Raw genomic sequence first — 24525 nt, 5'->3', positions numbered from 1 at the left:
GCAAGACAGAAAGGGTAAAGGTGGTGGAGGAGTGCTGATAATGACGAGGAAGGAGTTATTAGTGAAAACCGTAGTATATGGAGAAGGAAATGCGGAAAACCTGGCGAACAACAACAGAAAAATGATGACGATAATAGCAACCTATGTACCACCAAGAACCAATTCATGGAGTAAAGAAGAATATGAGACCATGATTGAAGATACCATTCAGAGTTTGAGTAGACTACTCAAAGCAAATAAAAGTCATGTTACTAGGTGATTTTAACTGTAAGGAGGTAAATTGGGAAATATTTGAAAGTGGAGGTAGCGAAACGGCATGGGGGGAAAGATTTTTAAGATTGACGATGGAAAACTTGATGACGCAATGGGTGAAGGAATACACGAGATTCAGAAGTGACGACGAACCGGCGAGACTGGACCTGGTGTTAACAAAGGGAATGCACTTGGTGAATGAATTAAGGTATGGGTGCCCCCTGGGAAAGAGTGATCACGTGATAATTGAGTTGGAAACAGAGGAGGAGGGAAGTGAGGGGGATGAATTATATACAAGAAACAGGTTTAAACTATAGGAAGGCAAACATGGAAGATCCCAGGAAATACTATGGAGAGCTAGACTGTGAAGAGTTAAAGAGAACAAGGGAGATGCAAGAAAAGTATATTTTTCTGGAGGCATATAAATCAAGAGTTATGAAATTTGTACCAGAATACAAACCTAAAGAAAAAGGAAAAAAAATGGTTTATTGTAAGATGTGTTAAGGCAAAAGAAAAAAAAGAGACAAAGCATGGAAGAGATTGAAAAGAAATAAAAACTAAAAGAATAAAGAAGATTTTAAGATAGCGAGAAATGAATACGTGAAAATAAGGAGAGAAGAAGAGAAGGGATATGTAAAAGGATATTGTCGAAAAGTGTAAGGAAGAACCTAAATTGTTTTATAGATTCATAAATGGAAAAATCACACCAAGGGAAACAATAGAAAGATTGAGTGATGGGAATATGATAATCGAAGATCCTAAAGACATTACTAAGCTATTAAACAAAAGGTTCCAGCACGTTTTTACAAAAGAATCACAATTCAACGAACCACAAGAAAACAAGATAAATGTTCATATGGAAGAAGTCATAGTAACTAAAGAGGAGATATATAAAATGATGGGGGAGCTGGAAGAAAGGAAAGCAGTAGGACCGGATGGAGTCTCAGGTTATATATTGAAAGAATGCAAAGATCAGCTGGTTGAACCGGTATATGACATCATTAATGCTCAATAACAACTGGTAAAGTACCAAAGGAGTGGCGAAGGGCTGAAGTGGTCCCTATATTCAAAATTGGAAAAAAGGAAGAACCCCTGAATTACAGACCTGTATCACTGATCAGTGTAGTATGTCAAATATGTGAGAAAGTGAGAATAAAACAATGGACGAGATTTCTAGAAGAGCATAATATAATCACAAGTAAACAATATGGCTTCAGAAAAGGGCGTTCATGTGTAACAAACTTACTGAGCTTTTACTCAAGAGTGACAGACAAAATACAGGAGAGGGACGGATGCGTTTACTTGGACCTGAAGAAGGCGTTCGACAAACTTCCACATTCAAGACTACTATGGAAGCTGGAGAATAAAGGAGGTTTGAAAGGGAAAATGATGAACTGGATGGAAAGCTACTTAAGGGAAAGAAAGATGAGAACAATGGTAAAGGACGCGAAATCGGAATGGAGAATTGAACATAAGAACATAGGGAAACTGCAAGAGGCCGGGTGGCCTACACAGGGCAGCTCCAGAATCCCCCCCACTACTCACGATGGGTGAGGTGTAGTTACAGGGGTTACAGGTAGAGGCTTGATCCTCGTTATACCGGCGGTACTAGGCACGCATCCAGTACCCCGTCACCTTACTTTACCCACACCTCACTGCCACCTGTCGTCCTCGTTCATGTAGCTTTCCAGTCTACTCTTAAAACAAGCTATCGTCCCTGCACTAACTATGTGATTGCTGAGTCTATTCCATTCCCCAACCACCCTATTACTAAACCAATGCTTGCCTATATCTCTCCTAAATCTATACTTTTCTAATTTAAATCCATTACTGCGACTTCTATCCTGCTGGCTAATTCTCAGTACTTTACTCATATCGCCTTTGTTGTAACCCTTGACCCATTTGAATACTTCTATCAGATCTCCCCGCACTCTTCGTCTCTCTAGTGAATGTAAGTTTAGATGTTTCATCCTATTTTGATATGGGAGGTTTCTTAGCCCCTGAATCATCTTGGTCATCCTCCTCTGAACTGATTCTAGCAAGTTGATGTCCATTCTGTAGAGCCAGCTCCGTTGACCCTAAGCTCCCGTGTATCTAACCCCACCTAATATCGCTGTCCATGAATTTATCTAGTCTATTTTTTTAATGTGACAATTGTATTGGCACTCACCACGTGACTGCTAAGCCTATTCCACTCATCCACCACCCTATTTGTAAACCAATTTTTGCCTGCGTCCCTGTTGAATCTGAATTTATCCAGTTTAAACCCATTACTTCGTGTCCTACCCGGTTCCCTTACCAACAAAACCTTATGAATGTCTCCCTTATTGTAGAAAGTGGAGTGCCTCAAGGATCGGTATTGGCACCCGTACTATTCCTAGTATATGTAAATGATATGCCGGAGGGAGTAAACAGTTATATGAGCCTGTCTGCAGACGATGTAAAATTGCTAAGACATATTAGAAACAGTGCAAGATGTCCTGAACAAGATTTGGAAATGGAGTATTTAATGGGAGATGGAATTTAATGTGTAGAAAAGTCATGTAATGGAAATGGGAAAGAATGAAGGGAGACCAAAATGGACATATAAAGATATAGGGAGATGGAGAAATATGAAAGAAAGTTCAGGAAAAGAGAGATCTGGGAGTGACAATACAAGATAATCTACAGCCTGAGAGTCATGTAAATAGGATATTCGGTGATACGTATAAAATGGTGAGAAATATAGGATTAGCATTCCATTGTAATGCCAGGAAAAATCATAACCCCCTGTTGCCTCACATTCCCCCCATTCTCCCCTTCCTTCCAGGACAGTCTGTCTAGACTCGTGTCCGTATAGCCTATGTTGGGCTGCGGCTTTAGTAACCTCAATTTTATTTTGTTTTTTAAATTTTGCTCACCAAAAATAATTACACAGTAATTAGTGAGCCCTCCCTACCTCCCAGCTTTGTTCCCGACTTAATTGTTCCCAAGAGTGTTCATTTAACACTTCCCTCCCTCCCTCCTAACTCACGCCTTGAGACACCCCAATTCTAACGGAAACACACTTACGCCTCTTCCGGGGACGGCGGACCAGTAGGGATGGGCAAGTACCGTTAATTTGAGTACCGGTAGTACCGGTACCGAAAACTCAAGTACCGTTAGTACCGGTACCGGTACCCAAAGGAGTTTTTTTTTTCTTAATGACTTCTGATGAAATTCCCAAACAAATTTCCTGTAAAGAAAACCCTCTCTCTTCCTTCAACTTAATATCAACTAGAGTAGAAATGCAACGTTTAGGAGCCTTCTGATTAATGTAAAATCACTTAGGTTTAAGGATAGACCACCTAGTCTGTACCATGGGGTCTGTGTGGTCTAATTTTCTATGTAAATCTATGTAAATCTCTCTCTCTCTCTCTCTCTCTCTCTCTCTCTCTCTCTCTCTGAATGAAGTGAATATTTATTTTTTCGAAAAAAAAATAGCATGTATAGTTATTATGGATGTACTCGATCATAGTCTAATAACAATAAAAATATTTATTAGCAACCTAAAAAAGAAAAAGAATCGGACATGAAGAATTATCCACTAACTCCAATAAATAAATCAAATAATGGAAACGGGAGCTGTGATGGAAACGGAAAGCAGGACAAAATGGTGGGAACTTGGGGAGACGGTCAGCGGGGCAGTGACTCAGCGTCTACACACAGGGCCCATAGTGACCCATACCGCATGGAGGCGGGCGAGCACCGAGTGATCATTAAGCTTCCCGGAACCCAAGTGATCATGATGCTTCGCGGTACCAGTACCGATAGCAGTTATCGATACCAGGGTATCGATAACTGCTATCGGTATGTACCGCGAAGATCATGTGATCATGATGCTTCGCGGCACCAGCACCGATAGCAGTTATCGATACCAGGTACCGGTACTGGTATCGATAACTGCTATCGGTACCGGTACCGCGAAGCATGATCACTTGGGTTCCGGGAAGCTTAATGATCACTCGCCGGTACTGGTATCGATAACTGCTATCGGTACTGGTACCGCGAAGCATCATGATCACTTGGGTTCCGGGAAGCTTAATGATCACTCGGCACTGCGCATTGCCGTTAGGATCTTAGTGACGCTCGGTGCTCGCCCGCCTCCATGTGGTATGAGCCCTGTGTGTAGACGCTGAGTCACTGCCCCGCTGACCGTCTCCCCAAGTTCCCACCATTTTGTCCTGCTTTCCGTTTCCATCACAGCTCCCGTTTCCATTATTTTATTTATTTATTGGAGTTACTGGATAATTTTTCATGTCCGATTCTTTTTCTTTTTTAGGTTGCTAATAAATATTGTTATTGTTATTAGACTATGATCGAGTACCCACTACCCATATCACCGAGATATCCACTCACTAAGTGCATGGTGATCTCTCTCTCTCTCTCTCTCTCGCCTGCTACACCTCCAATATTTAATCATCTTATATAATTCATCATGCAATTCTTTATAGCCAGAAACTCTCGCCAAGGGATTCAAACTTTTTTCGTTAATGCTTTACTGGATAAATATGATCTCTCTCTCTCTCTCTCTCTCTCTCTCTCTCTCTCTCTCTCTCTCTCTCTAAAAGTTAACGAGTCATACGAATTTAACAGTGGCAAGTAAAAAGAAAACGAAGTCTTGGGTTAAAAGTTAGTGAGTCCCACGAGTCTTTAGAAAACGCTAATATATATTGTTATTGTTATTAGACTATGATCGAGTACCCACTACCCATATCACCGAGATATCCACTTACTAAGTGGTGATCTCTCTCTCTCTCTCTGAATGAAGTGAATATTTATTTTTTCGATAAAAAATAGCATGTATAGTTATTATGGATGTACTCGATCATAGTCTAATAACAATAACAATATTTATTAACAACCTAAAAAAAAATCGATTATCAATAAATCCAATAAATAAATCCGAGCAATCTGGTACCGGTACCGTACCGTTTAGCTGGTACCGTTAGTACCGGTACTGGTACCGGTACCTGCCCACCCCTACGGGCCAGTCTTCTCTCACCCACCTGCTAGGTAAGACACATTGTTCATCTCCCCTCCCCTAAATATCAGTGAATTATCGTTCTTTCCACTGTCACATTAAATTCTTTTTGAAACTGAATCATCACTCTTGTTTGTCACCATTCCTTTCATTGAATTTTAAGGTTACGGTGGGTTGGCCGGAACGGTATACGGAAAAAGGTGCCTCACGTCCTATTTTCATAAGGTTTCACGCTACCTAAAGGAGTCATTTCTTCAATTCCTCATCCCGGCGTAATTGAGTGTAAAGTGCAGTTCATTGTCTTTAGTTATTTTTTCTCCCCATTGAGCTGCGGTTCGATCCACATATCGTGGTGGTGGTGGCAGCTACCGTTCACATTCAATTACACGCGGGAGTAAGTAATTCATGTCTTTTAACTCTCCCTATTCAGTAATCAATGATAATTTTGTAAATTCAGTCAAAATTAGTAAACGAATGCCCCGTAGATTCCCGGGGCACTACACCACAACATGGATAAGGTTATGATGAAAGAGTTAATAATCACTATGATTAGACCAACATTGGAATATGCGGAGGCGGTGTGGTCTCCCCACAAGAAGAAACACATAAGAATAAGAAGGCAAAGAATGGCAACAAAAATGGTTCCAGAGCTGGAGGGATTGACATATTAAGAAAGATTAAAGGAGATGGACCTACCAACACTGGAACAAAGAAGAGAAAGGGAGACCTAATACAAATTTATAAATTATTAAGCAAAATGGAAGATGTAGATAATGAAGAGCTACTAATAAAAGAAGGAATAAACACCAGGAGCACAAGAGGACACCATAAAAAATTGAGTAAAGGAAGATGCTTGAGAGGCATAAAGAAATATAGCTTCCCGCAAAGAAATATAGAGGTTTGGAACAGACTAAGTGAGGATGTAGTATCGGCGAAGAGTGTACAATACTTTAAGGAAAAGTTGAACAAATTCAGATACGAAGACGGGACCACACGAGCCTAAGCCCAGGCCCTGTAAAGCTACAACTAGGTAAATACACACACACACACACACAGCACGTGTCAAAATATTTTTTTCGTTCTATATTACGTTTACAAAAAAGGGCCCCCTTTTCCGGCACCGTGATGGCGGCAGCGTTGCCGCATGGACAGCACACACACACACACACACACACACACACAGTTCAAAGGAGCTCTGTAGTGCAGTGACGAGCGTGTTCACCTCAAAAGAAATCTCCCAGGTTCGATTCCTACTTGGAGTGGAGACGGATATGCAGCCACCTCTACTTCGTGCCTCTGTCCACCCAGCAGTGAATGAACGGGTGCTGGGTGTCAATCGGGGGTTGCGTCCCTGCTCCCGGGTGTATGTGTGTGTGTGTGTGTTCAGTTGTACCCAAATATCTCTCACTTGTGACCTCCATGCGTAGTCGTAGGGGATCTATACTCAAGTTTTACAATGACTAAGGTGACACATACCATATATGGGGAAGAGAGATTAAAAAGATAGTTTGGTTTAAAGAAGATGTGAAATAGCTAAAGGAAAAAAAAATGTAGCATGGAACAGATGGAGAAGACTAAACAAATAATTGAAGTACAATCAAGCAAGAAATGAATACAAAAGAATACGAAGAGAGAAACAGAGGTACTATGAAAAGAAAATAATAGAATATTACAAGACCAGCCGATATGTCAACAGCAAGCCGGAAATAGAGAAGGAATAAGCATAAAATTTAAAATGGCGAAAAACAACACTGCATCGGAGTCCCCGCCTGGGGGTGACCATAAATTCCCCCAGGAAGGACTCCCCTTCTGGCTGCCGACTTGAGAGGTGTCCTGATAACTCCTCGAACCTCCTCCTTATCAATTTCTGCACACATTCGTGGTCTTCGTTCTAATTTTCATTCTGTGGAACACCATCTCTCCTCCTCTAAACCTCATCTTCTCTTCCTCACCGAAACACAGGTTTCTAAGGCTACTGACAGTAACCTCTACTCTGTTCCCTCCTACTATCTCTATCCTAAATTTCAATCCAAAGCTGGATGTTGCGCCTACGTGTGCAACGACATCACTTGCTCTCGTGCCCACGACCTTGACTCTTCTGAATTTTCCACTATTTGGCTAAGACTTCACTGTCATTCTATTACTAAATACATTTGTGCTGTTTATCTCTCACCTAACTCTACTAACTATGTAAAATTATTTGACTATTTGAATTCTAAATGGAGCACATCTTGACTCACTCTCCCTTCGCTGAAATCTCCATCTTGGGAGATTTCAATGTTCACCACCAGCTTTGGCTTTCATCCTCTTTCGCTGACCAGCCTGGTGAACAAGCCTACAACTTTGTTCTCCTCAACGACCTAGAGCAGTTGGTTCAGCACCCTACACGTATTCCCGACCGTCTAGGAGACAGGCCCAACATTCTAGACCTCTTCCTTACCTCTAATCCTTCTGCTTACTCTGTCAAACTGTTCTCTCCGTTGGGCTCCTCCGATCATAACCTTATTTCTGTTTCCTGTCCTATCGCTCCTGTACATCCTCTGGACCCACCGAAGAGGCGATTCTTCTGTCATTTTGCTTCAGTTCAGTGGGACGACCTGAGGATGTACTTTTCCGATTTCCCATGGAATGATTACTACTTCCAGGAGAGAGACCCCTCTCTGTGTGCCCAGTGCATCTCGGAGGTGATTGTCTCTGGAATGCAGGCATACATTCCACGTTCTTTCTCTACTCCTCATGCTAAAAAGCCTTGGTTTAATCATGCTTGTTCTCGTGCTATTAAAGATAGAGAGGCAGCTCACAAAAGGTTCCAGAGCCTTCGAACTCCCACTAACTATGACCTTTACATTTCAGCCCGGAATCGTGCCAAATCTATTCTCCGACTTACCAAAACTTCTTTTATTAATAGAAAGTGTCAACACCTTGCTTCTTCTAATTCTTCCCGTGACTTCTGGCATCTAGCCAAAAATATCTCCTCCAATTTCACTTCTTCCTTTTTCCCTCCTCTCCTTAACCCTGACGGCAGCACTGCCGTCTCATCTGTCTCTTAAGGCTGAACTCTTCGCTCAAACTTTCTGTAAGAACTCCACCTTGCACGATTCTGGGCATATTCCTCCTACTCATCCCCCCTCTGACTCCTTTATGCCTGTTATTAAGATTCTTCCAAATGATGTTTTCTATGCTTTCTCTGGCCTCAACTCTCAGAAGGCTTATGGACCTGATGGAGTGCCTCGCATTGTTTTTAAAGACTGTGCTTCCGTGCTGACACCCTGCCTGGTCCAACTCTTTCGTCTCTGCCTATCAACATCTACCTTTCCTTCCTGCTGGAAGTATGCCTTTGTACAGCCTGTGCCTAAGAAGAGTGACCGTTCCAATCCCTCAAACTACCGCCCTATAGCTTTACTTTCCTGTCTATCTAAAGCTTTTGAATCAATCCTTAACCGGAAGATTCAAAAGCACCTTTCCACTTCTAACCTTCTATCTGATCACCAGTATGGGTTCCGCAAGGGGCGTTCTACTGGCGATCTTCTTGCTCTCTTAACTGACTCTTGGTCCTTCTTTCAGATGTATAGAACAAAAACACGGGAGAAAATTGGACCGCTGAAAACAAACACAGGGGAGCTAGTAGAAAATTACGAAAATATGAGCACATTGTTGAACGACTACTTCCTTTCAGTATTCACACAGGAGGATCGAACGACTATACCGGAAAGAGTTCAGGTGTACGAGGGCGGGGATGGCGATAAATTGAGGGATATAATCATTACCAGGCAAGTAGTTCAGGATGAGATAGATAAGCTTAAGAAGAACAAGTCGCCAGGTCCTGACAGGATATTTCCGAGGGTATTAAAGGAGTTAGGTGATATAATCAGTGACCCACTAACCGACATCTTTAAGATGTCGGTAAATACTGGCTATGTGCCGAGCCTATGGAAAGTAGCTAATGTGACGCCGATTTTTAAAAAGGGGGACAGGTCAGTTGCTTCAAACTATCGCCCAATTAGCTTAACATCGGTTATAGGGAAGATGCTGGAGTCCATAATAGCCAGGAACATTCGGGAGCATTTAGAGAAACATAGCTTAATTCACGACTCGCAGCATGGGTTCACAAAAGGTAGGTCATGCCTCACCAATCTCTTGTCCTTCTACAATAAAGTATTTGAGGCGGTTGACAGAGATGAAAATTATGATGTAATCTATCTTGATTTTAGTAAAGCGTTTGACAAAGTTCCTCACCAACGACTGTTGCTTAAATTACAGGCTCACGGAGTAGAGGGTAAAGTTTTGAACTGGGTCAAGGCGTGGCTTAGCAATAGGAAGCAAAGAGTGCAAATCAATGGTAAAAGATCTGACTGGGGATGTGTTACGAGTGGGGTCCCACAAGGTTCGGTATTAGGTCCACTTTTGTTTATTATTTATATCAATGACTTAGACACAGGAATTAGTAGTGATGTTAGTAAATTTGCAGATGATACCAAGATCGGTAGAGTAATTGAGTCGGATCAGGACGCTAGTATTCTCCAAGGTGAACTCAACAGATTATATGACTGGGCGGATAAATGGCAGATGGAGTTCAGTGTAGGGAAGTGCAGTATTCTGAGTGTAGGTAGGAACAACCCCTCACATAACTATTGCTTAAATGACACTCTCATAAGTAGGTCTGGGTGAGAGGATTTAGGGTCTTAGTGAGCTCTGATCTCCGTCCAAGGGCACAATGCATTCAAGCTAGAAATCGAGCTAATAGGGTACTGGGATTTATTTCAAGGAGCGTAAGCAACAGAAGCCCTGAAGTCTTCCTCAAACTATATTTAGCATTAGTTAGACCTCATCTTGACTATGCGGTTCAGTTCTGGTCACCCTACTATAGAATGGATATCAAAATGTTAGAATCGGTGCAGAGGAGGATGACTAAGATGATTCAGGGGTTGAGAAACTTGCCATACGAGGAAAGACTCAAACAGTTAAACTTGCATTCTCTAGAAAGGCGAAGGGTGCGTGGAGACATGATCGAGGTTTATAAATGGATGAAGGGCTTTAATAAGGGAGACATTCATAAGGTTTTGTTGGTAAGAAAACCGGGTAGGACACGAAGTAACGGGTTTAAACTGGATAAATTCAGATTCAACAGGGACATAGGCAAAAATTGGTTTACTAACAGGGTGGTGGATGAGTGGAATAGGCTTAGCAGTCATGTGGTGAGTGCCAATACAATTGTCACATTCAAAAATAGACTAGATAAATTCATGGACAGCGATATTAGGTGGGGTTAGATACACGGGAGCTTAGGGTCAAAGGAGCTGCCTCGTACAGGCCTACCGGCCTCTTGCAGACTCCTGCGTTCCTATGTTCTTATGTTCTTATCCTCTCTTAGCCGTTTCGGTGAAACTTTCTCTGTTGCGCTAGACATATCGAAAGCCTTCGATAGAGTCTGTCACAAGTCTTTGCTTTCTAAACTGCCCTCTTTCGGATTCTATCCCTCTCTCTGTTCCTTTATCTCCAGTTTCCTTTCCTGCCGTTCTATCTCTGCGGTGGTAGACGGTCACTGTTCTTCCCCTAAACCTATCAACAGTGGTGTTCCACAGGGCTCTGTCCTATCACCCACTTTCTTCCTGTTATTCATCAATGATCTTTCCATAACAAACTGTCCTGTCCACTCATACGCCGACGACTCCACTCTGCATTATTCAAATTCTTTCAATAGAAGACCCTCTCAACAGGAAGTACACGACTCCAGACTGGAGGCTGCAGAACGCTTAACCTTTGACCTTGCTATCATTACCGACTGGGGCAGAAGGAACCTTGTGTCCTTCAATGCCTCAAAAACTCAATTTCTCCACCTATCAACTCGACACAGTCTTTCAAACACCTATCCCCTATGCTTCGACAACGCTCAGCTATCACCATCTTCAACACTAAACATCCTCGGTCTATCCTTTACTCAAAATCTCAACTGGAAACTTCACATCTCCTCTCTCGCTAAATCAGCTTCCTCGAGGTTGGGCGTTCTGTATCGTCTCCGCCAGTTCTTCTCCCCCGCGCAGTTGCTATCAATATACAGGGGCCTTGTCCGCCCTCGTATGGAGTATGCATCTCAAGTGTGGGGGGGCTCCACTCACACAGCTCTTCTTGACAGAGTGGAGTCTAAGGCTCTTCGTCTCATCAGCTCTCCTCCTCCTACTGATAGTCTTCTACCTCTTAAATTCCGTCGCGATGTTGCCTCCCTTTCTATCTTCTATCGATATTTCCACGCTGACTGCTCTTCTGAACTTGCTAACTGCATGCCTCCCCCCCTCCCGCGGTCCCGCTGCACACGACTTTCTACTCATGCTCATCTCTATACTGTCCAAACCCCTTATACAAGAGTTAACCAGCATCTTCACTCTTTCATCCCTCACGCTGGTAAACTCTGGAACAATCTTCCTTCCTCTGTATTTCCTCTTGCCTACGACTTGAACTCTTTCAAGAGAAGGGTATCAGGACACCTCTCCTCCCGAAATTTCTCTCTCTTTGATTCTTTTTTAGGAGCAGCGAGTAGCGGGCTTTTTTTTATTATTGTTTCCTTTTTTTTATGCCCTTGAGCTGCCTCCTTTGTTGTAAAAAAAAAAAACTAAAGGTGGATGGTTAGGAGTATGAAGATGCTGCAACAATGAAGGAAGTTTTGAGTGGTTGTTTTCAAGGAGTGTTTACAAGGGAAAGTGATTTTAATGGACATGAAGGGCCGAGGAAAATAGACAACCTGGAGGGTGTGGACGCGAGAAAAGCATTGGGACTGGATGGTGTGTCAGGCTGGATCCTGAGTGAGTGTTAAGCAACGAGCTGATAAGATCCAGTGAGTCATAGTCAGCTCACTGACAGAAGGGTGCTGTCCCAGGTTCAGTTCTCGGGTGGAGTGGAGATGGATGGGCAGTCTCCTTTAACCCGTTCCCCCTTGTCCACCTAGAGTCCCTTGATAGAGTACCGACAACCTAAGATTTAGACGCCATTATTGGCCCTGTTATTCGCCGAGCTTTTCGTACACTCGCACACGTCTCTTGTATTTGTTCCACAGCCATACGGGTCGTCCACAAAAACTGAGCACACTTGTGCCAGACCTGCACACCTTTCCCTAACAGTCAGCTCGGAGCCATCAGCCAGTGAGCTCTGGGAAATATAGATAAGAGAGAGTTTGTGTCTATACCAACAAGTGTCGGCAACCCACCATATTACTCTCATATTTTACCGTAATATGGTCACCAGCTGCTGGAATGTGCCGTAAGAAGGTGACAGGAGATTATTAAAGCCTGTGATAAAGGTGCGTGTCAAGGCTGGCTGCTGACGACCTTGAGGCCCGTACCAAGAGTCATGAAGGTCGAGCCGCGTACCTTCCCTTCGACAATATAGGCAAGGCCTCAGACCGTGCCTTCAATCCTTACCACAAGTCGCTCGGGAAGGTAAATGCACATACACACACAGCAACCTTCTTTTCACCTACCAGATCCAATGCACGCACACACATACAAACACACAGTGCTATCCATGGAGGTATAATACCTCCATGGTGCTATTACAGCCATAATATTGTCCATTTAATTCCGTCTGTTCACTCGTAAACGTAGATGTGGCACCTGCGCATTGTGAGTTTGTGATTGCGTGAAGATCATGAATGTTTGTGTATCCAAAAATCCTCAAACCATCGTATATGAACTGCAAACAGAAGATTTGCATCGATAATATACCATACAAGGACACGAAGAAACAACTTGTATATCAAACAGATAGTTTGATCATACTCGAACGATCTATAGCCTTTCAGATACTCATATTTCATCTCATTAAGGGATATAAAGTGACAAACGACTCTGCAAGTGTCTCTACATAAGGAATTTTAATGTTGCATGTATAAATAACATGGGCAGCCTAATATATTCGAAATAGCCTAGCATCACATTCAACAGTTATTATTTATTATTTCATATTTTTTTCCCATTATTAATCGTTATTTGCATGCAGTAAATTATTAAGATACCCTTTGTTTGCACTTGTAGAGCCAGATGTCTTAACTGAAATGAGAAAGAATTTGAAAAAAACATAGATCGTTGGAGAATGTAAGCCACGAAGGTTCCCGCCTGGCTGGTACATCTGCGCTTTGAAGGCGCCTGCTACTGTTGTAAACAAGACAAACATATTCGCTGCAACTATAATATATGACTTTCCAATTAGGTAAAATATTTTATCAGGTTGTTTTAACTGAACCGCAACTATTTGCCACGCCAAATTTAGAAAATAAACATATTTTTCCTCGAAGGTCTGAGGGAAGACACGGGGTAGACCTTGCCTTCCCTTCGTCTCCCGTAGGCCTTCGTTCCAAAAATGCTAGTGACTATAGGTACGCACCGTCCTCCCCTTCGATCTTCGTCACTAAACCTTCGTGACTCTTGGTACGGGCCTGAGAGGCGGCGCGCGGTAGCTCTCAGGGTACTGAGAGACTTCAAATAAGTCTGGGTGCTTCTCCTTGAGTGCTGCTGCTGTGATGGATGAATTAAACAATATTTGACGCTGTAAGACATTATTGGCAGCAGTTGGGGAAGTTTTTTTCTTACCTACAAATCCCTTCCTCGCGTGACCCTTCCCTGCTGGGAGGGACGCTGCCTCCTGAAAGTCATAAACTCCGTATTGATATATTCGTCACAGGGTACGTGGCTGACAAACTACCAAAGCTCCATCAACACAAAGGCACTTTGAGTCCTTTCCGTTACCTGCCTTCAGTAAACTTTATCATATGGAGAGAAAATTAGTGGAGAATAATGATGTGAAGATGAATGGGGCACTGATTCCATTACCCACCATGCTGCTCTCTTTGTTGTGCCATATCAACATGTTACATTTTGCCTGAGCGTCAAAGTAGATTATAGAATATTGTAGGAAAATGTCTTCAGCATATTATAATGACATTGGTACCCATGGAAATGAAGACTGTGCATCATTATATATAAAGATGGACTTAACCTTATCTAGAGCAGTTTCTAGCTGAAGACCCAGCACATGAGCAGAAAGTAACCTATCACTGCTAAATTAGTAATATTTCCCCGCATTTTAAAATCTCACAAATCAGTAATAATAATGGAAACGGGTATCACAGTCATGCATAGCAAATAAATAAAAATAATGGCTTGACTTGGATGTGATTCTAGAGTTTCAACAAAACAGGTATGGCACACCGAAAGCTACCTTCCGTTCGTATAGCTATAGGGGATAGGTGTTTGGAAGATTGTGTCGATTTTATGGGTGGAGAATTTGAGTATTTGAGGCATTGAAGGACACAAGGTTCCCTTTACCACTATCGGAAATGATAGTAAGGTCTGAGGTTAAGAGTTGTACAGCATCCAGTCTGGAGTCTCCCAATTCCTGTTGAGAGGGTCTTCTGTTGAAAGAAGTTGAATAATGCAAAGTGGAGTTGTCAGCGTATGAATGGTTAGGACAGTTTGTTATGGAAAGAAGATCATTGATGAATAATAGGAAGAGAGTGGGTGATAGGACAGAGCCCTGTGGAACACCACTGTTGATAGGTTTAGGGGACCAACAGTGACCGTCTACTACAGCAGAAATAGTACGGCCGGAAAGGAAACTGGAGATAAAGGAACAGAGAGAAGGATAGAATCCGAAAGAGGGCAGTTTAGAAAGCAAAGATTTGTGCCACACTCTATCGAAAGGTTTCGATATGTCCAGCGCAACTGAGAAAGCTTCACCGAAACGGCTAAGAGAGAGCGACCAAAAGTCAGTTAAGAGAGCAAGAAGATCGCAAGTAGAATGCCCCTTGCGGAACCCATACTGGTGATCAGATAGAAGGTCGGAAGTAGAAAGGTGCTTTTGAATGTTCCGGTTAAGGATTGATTCAAAAGATTTAGATAGACAAGAAAGTAAAGCAAATAGGGCGGTAGTTTGAGGGATTGGAACGGTCACCTTTCTTATGCACAGGCTGTATGTAGGCGTACTTCCATCAGGAAGGAAAAGTAGCTGTTGATAGGCAGAGGCGAAAGGGTTTGACCAGGCAGGGTGTCAGCACGGAAGTACAGTTTTTGAGCACAATAGGAGGCACTCCATCAGGTCCATAAGCCTTCTGAGAGTTGAGACCAGAGAGGGCAAAGAAAACATCATTCTTAAGAATCTGAATAACAGGCATAAAGGAGTCAGAGCGGGGATGAGAAGGAGGAATATGCCCAGACCCGTCCAAGGTGGAGTTTTTACAGAAAGTTTGAGAGAAGAGTTCCGCCTTAGAGATAGGTGAGACGGCGGTGCTGTCAGGATTAAGAAGAGGAGGAAAAGATGAAGAAGTGAAATTGGAGGAGATAATTTATCCATGTGCAAGAAGTCTCTGGAAGAATTAGAGAGAGCAAGGTTTTGACATTTACTGTAGATGAAAGAGCATTTGGTAAGTAGAGAAATAGATTTGGTACGATTCCGGCAAGAAGTATAAAGATTATGGTTAGCAGGAGTGCGAAGGCTCAAGTACCTTTTGTGAGCTGCCTCTCTATCTTGGACAGCACGAGAACAAGCGTGATTAAACCAAGGCTTTTTAGCATAAGGAGTAAAAAAAGTACGTGGAATGTGTGCCTCTATTCCAGAGACAATCACCTCTGTGTTGTGATGCGCCCGTCTCTCTCCTGGAAGCAGTAGTCATTCCACGGGAAATCGGAAAAATACATCCGCAGGTCGTCCCAAAGAGCGGAAGAAAAATGTCAGAAGCATCGCCCCTTCGGTGGGTTCAGAGGGCGTACAGTAGCAATAGGACAGGATACAGAAATAAGGTTGTAATTGGATTGTAACCATGATACATCCAAGACTGGAATACGCACCAACAGTATGATCGCCAACTAAGAAGACAAATACATGGAAAGTAGAAAGGATTCAGAGAGCGGCAACAAATCTGGCTCCAGGACTAAGAAACTTAACATGCGAAGAGAGACTGAAACAGCTGAACCTACCGACACTGGAACAGATGGAGGAGCGAGGAGATCTGATTGCAGTGTATAGTGTGCTGAGTGGGATGGAAAAAGTGGTCAAAGAAGATCTTGTAATAAAGAATACTAGAGAATCAAGAGGCCGTGGAAGTAAGATGAAAACGGAAGACTGTAGATGAGACATAAAGTAGAACAGTTTTCCACAGAGTGGTGGAGGCCTGGAACGGCCTGGAAATGGTGTGGTCCCCGCAAAGACGGTTCATGAATTTAAGCCCAAGTTGGATTATATTACATATATAGACGGGACAGTACCAGCGTACCTCTTCACAACTAGGTAAATACAACTATTAAATACACACTAACCTTGATGGTGTATGAAGTGTTGGGTTGAAGGTTCAATATACGAAATCTCTTCTGTAGTCCCACTGTTTGTTGTTTCAGTCCTATGGCCTCTCCTTGTACTCCCCAGGACACTATGAAGGACTCAAGCTCCCCTTGTTGGGGGCTGTCCTGGGGGTAATCCCAAGTCACCAGCAGGGCAGTCCCGTGTGCCTCTTCCATTCGCAGACTGGTCACTTTCCCAGGTTCTGTGAAGCATAAGTGGAGTCACCTTTCCTTTGCAGTGTTAGAGGGACGCGCTGAGTCATGATGCGCACCTTGCTCTAATGTTAATGGTTAGAATAGACGCCCGCTAAACGCTAACAATTTTTAGTCATCACCAAGTGGCCTAAAACTCCTTACATCCTATCCTGAAGATCACTTATCAACCCAAACTCCAGATTATTCTAAAAGAGGATCAATTATGAACTCCGGGGCCTAGTAGATGGCACCACTATAAAGACTTGCCTGCACCATAACAGGCCGAGGCGACAATCGGGCTCCAGCAAGAAAACCATAGGACGAACATTAAAAAAAAAAAAAAAAAAAAAATTGGGTCTTGGTCTTGGTTTAGGGCTCGATTACCTTATGTTAGTTTAGGTTAGATTTGTTGGTGTGCATGTGTGCACATGCGTAATTAAGCTTATCCAAACTCACCCCAAAACCAACACAAAGACCAGGGCCAAAATGTTTCGTGCACCCTTGTATTCATTCTAGCACTTACCTCTCAGTCACGTCTTCGGCTTTCTACCATTTCCCTTAATATGGATCGAGAAGCAGTGCCACCACACAGATATAAACACACACACACACACACACACACACACACACACACACACACACACACACACACACACCGGTAGTTCAATCGGTTAGAGCGTAGCCCTGCAAGGTTCGATTCCCGCTCAGGCCGGATTCTTTCCGTTGACTAGGAGTGGTTATTGTCCCCCCTTGAGCAAGGGGGATGGGGTGTGTGGTGTGTGAGGTCCAGGCATTACCCAAAGCTCGAAAATAATAAGCACTTGCTCACGTCGTGAGGGTACCTGCTGGCGAAAGCGAGTCTAACTCGTGATCAGGCCGTGGTGATTTGCACACACACACACACACACACACACACACACACAAGGCAACTGCTACTGCCAGGTGAATGCACGAAGAGGGGAGGCAAGGAAGGGGAGTCTTACCTCCCAGCGTGGTGGCGGTGATTTCAGACTCAGCACCGAGCTGATCCACGCCTTTGTTCTTCCCTCGAACCTGAGAACGACAAAAGCATTTTAGTACGTAAGCACACACACACATTCCTCAGTGTCGCCCGCCCCACACCCCTCAAGAGTCTCTATCCTGGGCGCCCCGATTCACGCCCACGGCAATGAAGCAGCCTTAACCAACATCGAGGACATCACCAGGACGCTCATCGACAGGACGGCCAACATGGGCAGCCACGCGGCCCTCTTCTTCCTGTCAAGGTACGCAGCAGTGCCGAGAGCCACGTACCTGCTGCGCGCAGCACCAATCTACACGGCTGGAGAGTCCTTGCGGGCCATCGACGAGCTGATGCGGGAAGCTACTTCACGTAGCTGCAACGTACAACGCGACGGCGACGCGTGGTCTCAGGCCTCCCTGCCGCTGCGTTTTGGAGGTTTGATCGTGTAGTCGATTTGACAGTCCTATCCCTCCCATTATCCAACCTTGCAAAGTGCTTTCCCTTGAAGTTTTTTTTTTTTTGTTGTTGTTCTGGGTTAGTATGTGTCCAGACACTAATTTCAGCTTGGTTGCCCAAACGGCAACCTTGAGCAAAAAAAATTACGGGCAAAATTGAAAATGGCCGCCATCGAAATTGAGAATTGGCTCTAACTTAGTCAATAATGGACACTGAGACTTGATTTTAGTGTCAAACCATACATTATCAAGGCCGGTGCCAACAGAAATGTGATTTTCGCTTTAAAAAAGCTCCATATGAAATGATTTTGAAATAAATCCAAAATGGCCGGCATTCAAACTTGAGATTTGACAAATACATCAAGTAATAATTATCAGAACTATTTATTTGCGGTCACAAAACCTTTTTCAAGTTCAAAGAATAATTTAATTCAGCAAAAATTATTCGTTGATTATTAACCCGACTGACGGCATTTTTTTTTTTTCAGTCAGTCTCGTCTCGCGCGTGCAGTCAGTGCAAGTCAACATGGCAAACAAGCTGCTGCTTTCCGTCGTGTGAAAAGTCAGGGCCCCTTCTAACATTTAAGGTCCAAGCCGTTCGAAAACTTTTAGAATCAGCAACAGACCGGAACGATGATGAAAAGAAAACAAGGATACAGGGTGTTGTAGGCATGGAAGGTGATGACGTTTCCCTCCAACTCCACAAGAGGTGTTACTATTCGTACACTTCGAGACATGTTGGAAATTTTTTGGCAAGGAAACGAAAAGATGATTTGTCAAGCAATGAGTGTGAACCCCCGAGTGGTAGAATCAGAAGGTCCCAGGTGGTAAATTTCGATTTCAAGCAGCAGTGTTTGGTATGTGCTCTGCCATGTTTGGCATTACGTAGATCCTAAGCATCCCGACCGATGGGACAAGGTCTTACGGTGTGAAAGAAAGGGACTTTCAGGTGCTCGTCCTCTCAAGTCAACAGTTTTAGATTATTGTCTCGATCGTGAATGAATGGGGCAGAGAAGTTTCAATTCGATGTCATGAAGTTCATGGTCTTGGAGTTGCTGAGGCGCAATATCATAAACGATGCTATGACAAGTTCAGGAAGATTCCTGCTCGTTGCGGCAACACTATGATGCTTGAAGACAATGCGATGCAATCAGTTATTCAGGAAATGATTGAAAATCGGAAGCATTCAACTTTGACATCATTGGAACTTTATGAAATGTATTCCAATTTCGGTGGTAAACTAACGCAAAGACAGATGTTTACTAGGCTTGTGGCACATTTAGGTGATTCAGTAATAGTACTGAACATTGAGGGATGTGCATCTATTGTTGGGTTTCAAGAACATATGGGGAAGCTCTTCAAAATTGCAAATACAGAAACGGTTGACGAAGATCGAGAAGATCTATTGGTGAGAAAGATCCAAACTGGAGCCGGTGCAATCGCACCAAACAAAAACACGTACGACCTTGGTGAATTTACCTTCACAAAAACCAAAGAACAGACAAGTGCCACATTGCTCAGGTTGGTCTCAAAACTAGAGTCCGATGGAGAAACTACGAAGGCATCGATAAGTCTCTCAATCCATCCAAAGCCACATCACCAAATCAAACAATCAAATAACTCTAGGCCTCGGAGTGAAACTCCATCATAAGTTTGGCAGCAGTGACCTAAAAACCCTGCATGCACATGGCTACACCGCCTCGTATGAGGAAGTCCTTAGATATAGAAAATCCGCAGCCAAATTTGTGAGTGAAAATGTTCAGACACTTCACCAACTCATGGGATTATTTCGAACTGTTGGCCTTGTGTTTGGTTGGTACGACAACTTTGACCTTCTGGTATCAACATCCAATGGTCGGCGAGAGACCCATACCATGGAAACAGAATTTCAGTTTCATCCAGCTGGAATTCTAGAGGTTGGGCAAGCATATCCTGGGCTTAGAAAACTTGAAATACCACGTCTCTCATCTAAACAGGCTAAAACGGTTGGTACAAACAGATCTGTTCAACTTCACTCCACCGGGTCAAAGAAGGTCACACCTCCTCTTATTGTGGCAAGTAAGACTAACGGTATAGCTTACACCGATGCATGTGCAAGATAGTCCAATCTTGCTGCTGCCCAAGAAATGGATGCCCAGTGGCTGAACAGTCTAAGCCAAGGACAAGATGCCATGGAATGGAATGGCTTTAACAATCAGTGGACTAGAGATAATGGTGCTCTCTGCCCTGCCAGCATCTACATGCTCAGTCCTCTGATCGATGCACCTCCGGCTCATCCGGACATGGTCCTCACAACTTTGACTTACATGCAGCAATCAATGCGTGACATGGGAATGACATATGTATACATTTCCATCGATATGCAGTTGTTTGCTGGAATCAGCCAGATCAGTTCCAAGATGTAATAGTTCATCCTGGAGGTATGCACATCATTCAGTCCTTCGTTGGCTGTATTGAAAAGCTGATGAAAGGTTCAGGTCTTGAAGTGTATGTGGCATCAGCATATGGTGGGCTGACTGGCTTCTTCAATGACAAGGATTGGGCGAAAGCACTCCGGGCTTTTCGGAGTGTCTCAGCTGCATTGTTACATCGATTTTTGGCAACAGGCTTGAAGACCTTCGACCAGTTAGCAGAGTACTTGGAAGCCGTTCCAGTGCATCCTACTGGTCAGCATTGGGTTGACAATTTCCTCATTCCCACTCTCCTAGTCCATCAGTTTGAGCGTTCAGAACGTGAAGGGAAGTACCATCTCCGGCAATTGACTCTGCAACGCATGATGAAGTACTTTTTTGCAGCTGGGCACTCGCAGTACGCAAGATACCTAACACAGTATCTTCTCGAGCTCAGAGATCTTCCTGACGAGGCCAAAAATGATCTTCTTTCTGGTAGTTTTGTTTGTCGGCATCAGGAAGGGTACTGGAATGCGGTATCTGCAGACCAGTTTGGTGAACAAACAGCTATGAAGATTGGCAAGGGTGCCCTTAAGGGTATGACATTGTCCTCGGAGCTTGTGTCGGAATGGATTGATTCATTTCCCATTTCTGTACATGTTTCTGACCGTATAGATCATATCTATGGGGAGAATCGTACGAATACACCTCAAAAACAGCACAAGGAGGAGTTGAGACATCGAAGATTGCTGGATGCAGATGATCGCAACAAGATTTTGGCAGAGGTGAAAAAGTAACCACATCCACTAGAAGATCATCGTGCACAGCTCTACAACCCAGTTACTGGGCAAATGGCTTCTTCTGAAGTAAACGTGACCTGCACAATTTGTTGGAGAGCAGATGCAGCAAAACCTCATCTCTGGACTACCAGATGGATTACACAATTCCATCAGCAGTCCCATAAAGACTATGAAGCCAAAAAAACGTTCAAGGAACATGACCAGCAAACCAGTGATTGATCTTGAGAACTTATTCCTGCGTTTACTGTTAATTGGACAGCGCAGGGACCTACGTCTTGAGGCACTCTTCAACTACGAGATGTGTGGCGTACCACCATCGCTCATCGACGAATATGGCTGCCTGAGAAAATCGAACAAATCCAAGCTAGTCCAACGTCTCGGTACAGTTGACATGACTCCTCAACCATCGAACATCGTTGTATCACATTGTGTGGCCGCATAGAGGGAGCCCATCTGATTTGATAGAATCTATCAAACACTGTCTGGCTCAGTACCCTGTTGGGTGTGAAAAGGTTGTCGTTTTTGATAAATATGAAGACGGATCTGCAAAAGATCATGAGCGAAAACGACGAGTTGGGGTTGAGCCCATTGAATTCGAGCTCAACATCACAAACAGTCTTCCCAAGAGGGACGTTTTGCTCAAAAGCAAAATCAACAATCGAAGGCTGGTCAGTGTGCTGTTTTCTTTTAACCTGGGCGAGAACACGACATTTGATAGTCAAAGAGCACAGTGCTTTTAAGCATGATGAGGCAGACATCACATTGTCTCGTACGTTCTTGAAGCTGCCAGGTGCAGAACTGAGGTTATCCGAGTTATAAGCGATGACACAGATGTCTTCATCCTTTTGGTATACTGGGTGTACCGGCTAGAGTTGGATTGCAAAGTCCAGATGGAACGATGGGACAGATCTGTGCTGGACATCAATGCTACCTGCAACCATTTGGTGAACAAGTCTTTGCAACTGCTTGGCATGCATGCGCTCAGTGGATGTGATACAACATCTTATCCTCACGATAAAGGCAAAATCACAGCACTGAACACCATGCTTGCGGGTGACTTTCGAGGTCTGGATGACGTTCTTGGAAAGGTGGACATTTCAAGAGCAGATCTCATGAACGCAGTCAAGCCTTTCTTTGTTTAATTATACGGCCAGGTACCAGACACATCAATGGAAGCCGCACGATTCCGAATATATACCAAAAACAAGAAGAGTCCGAAAGTAAAAGCATAACCTCCCACTTCTCCAAGTCTGCTACTCCATGGATTGAGAGCCCATTTGCAGATGATACTCTGAAAGGCGGTTGATCAGCATTCTCCACCAGATTATTCCAAGAACATCACGCAGTTTGGGTGGAGGATACAAGATGGTATTCCAATTCCTGCTGTCGGTGAAAGTGACCCAGCAACCAGAGATTTGATTGATGTGATCAAATGCCAATGCAAAATCCATCTGCCTCCCCGCTACTCACTCACTCTTCTCGCGTGGAGATGTGGAGAGACTATCATACCATAATTACATATAATCACGAAAAAAATCGGAAAAAGAGGATGCAAATAGAAGATACACAAAGAGAAGTGACAGTATATATATTTAAATCCCCCGTGCGTAGGGTAGTAGGTATTTCATTAAAGGCCACCATGACGCCCTAACGCTTGGCAGTGCGGCGCAGTACCTCCGCACGAGCCGCGCAAGTTCATATGGAAATTTTCAAAAAAAAAAAATTTCAACCGTAAAAATGACTTTCCACCTTAAGGAAATGCATTAAAAAGTATTTTTCTACTACTCCTTTTTGGACTTTTGCTACTCACACACTGTTGTTCATAATAAGGCAACAATATATTGATTTCATATATTTGTTACATAGAAACTATGACGTCATTGTCCAAGCCCTTCCTGCGTCGTGACTGGCTCGGTCTGGCTGACTCATCTGACTGTTGATTGGCTGATTGTGGGTATGGGACCGAGCTAGTATACAGTTCCGAATAATGCAAGCCGGAAGGCTGACAAAGGATGTGGACGAGGTGACAAGACAAGGAAAATATGAGGAAGGGAAAAATAGGCCAATTATGCTGAGGTTGAAGTCACAAATGGCAGCCAAGATGATTATAAGTCTAAGTGAAATACTAAAAGGAACTGAACAATATAAAAAAACATACATAGGGAAAAATATGAGCATAGAGGAAAGAGTTAAGATGAGAGAAATTGTGAACAAAGCAAAGCACAATAATGAAGAAAGAACAGAGTCAGAAAGAGTTTTTTGGGAGAGTACAAAACGACTGAGTGGTGAAGTAGTGGATCCGGAAAAGGAAAGAGGAGAACAAGGAAAAAGCAACAACAATAGGGAAGAGAAGGGAACGAAAAAGATTAGGTTAACGTACACAAATGTCGACGGACTTAAAGCTAGAATTAAAAGACTACCTGAACAAAATTAAGCCAGACGCAATGTGCATCACTGACGCAAAACTAGCAGAAAGTACAGAAATTATGGAAAAAGGGGAGTGCAACTCCAATATGTATGGAAAAGTCAGAACAGGGAAGAGTGGTGGAGGGACCAAAACAGATTTAAAGGTGATTAAAGTGAGAATAGGACCAGAAAATACAAAACTTTTAATTGTTCTATTGCAGTCGAAATGCCGTGAAAAACTGACACTAATGATGACATATATGCCCCACACACAGCAAGCTGGACTAATGAAGCTTATAACAACCTGTTAGAGGGTACAAGTAAAGCATTAAAGGATATTATTAAAAATAGCAAAAATGTAATTCTAAGTAGGAGACTTCAACTGTAAGAATGTCAAATGGGAAAAATTTCAAGTGGAAGGTGAAGAAAATACATGCGGAACTAAGGTATTATAATTGGCCACAGAAAACTTCATGACGCAGTGGGTAAGGGAAGATACGAGATTTAGAGATTAACATAGATGTACATAGAAATTCAGGCCACACAGACCCCATGGTCCTGACTAGGTGATCTGTCCTTAAACCTAATTGATTCTACATTAATCAGATAACTCCAAAACTTTGCATTTCTATTTAGTTATTATGAAGTTGAAGTTAGTGTCGGTCGAGCTTGTTTTAAAGGAGTCAATCGTGTTGCACTGG

At 43.2% G+C, this 24525-nt stretch overlaps 1 protein-coding gene across 32 annotated transcripts in view; it reads right to left on the bottom strand.

The window, feature by feature from the left end:
- The window catches only part of LOC126983884 (receptor-type tyrosine-protein phosphatase F-like), a 334247-nt gene that overhangs the window by 188878 nt on the left and 120844 nt on the right, over positions 1–24525 (bottom strand). For 24 of the 32 annotated variants that reach the window (XR_007736281.1, XR_007736311.1, XM_050837047.1 and 21 more), the window contains 2 exons: positions 17754–17823; positions 16555–16778 (listed from right to left, as the gene is read on the bottom strand). The exons of 2 other annotated variants lie outside the window; for them this stretch is intronic. Coding sequence is in view for 28 of the 30 variants with exons in the window: in XM_050837047.1 (XP_050693004.1) it covers positions 16555–16778; positions 17754–17823 (294 nt within the window). In the remaining 2 variants the exon portion in view is untranslated. The remainder of the gene's footprint in view (positions 1–16554; positions 16779–17753; positions 17824–24525) is intronic. 6 more of the 32 variants (XM_050837106.1, XM_050837189.1, XM_050837172.1 and 3 more) reach the window with 2 other exon arrangements.

The sequence above is a fragment of the Eriocheir sinensis genome, chromosome 5 (assembly GCF_024679095.1).
Source record: "Eriocheir sinensis breed Jianghai 21 chromosome 5, ASM2467909v1, whole genome shotgun sequence".
Classification (NCBI taxonomy): Eukaryota; Metazoa; Arthropoda; class Malacostraca; order Decapoda; family Varunidae; genus Eriocheir; species Eriocheir sinensis.
This window is presented reverse-complemented; position numbering and strand designations above follow the sequence as displayed.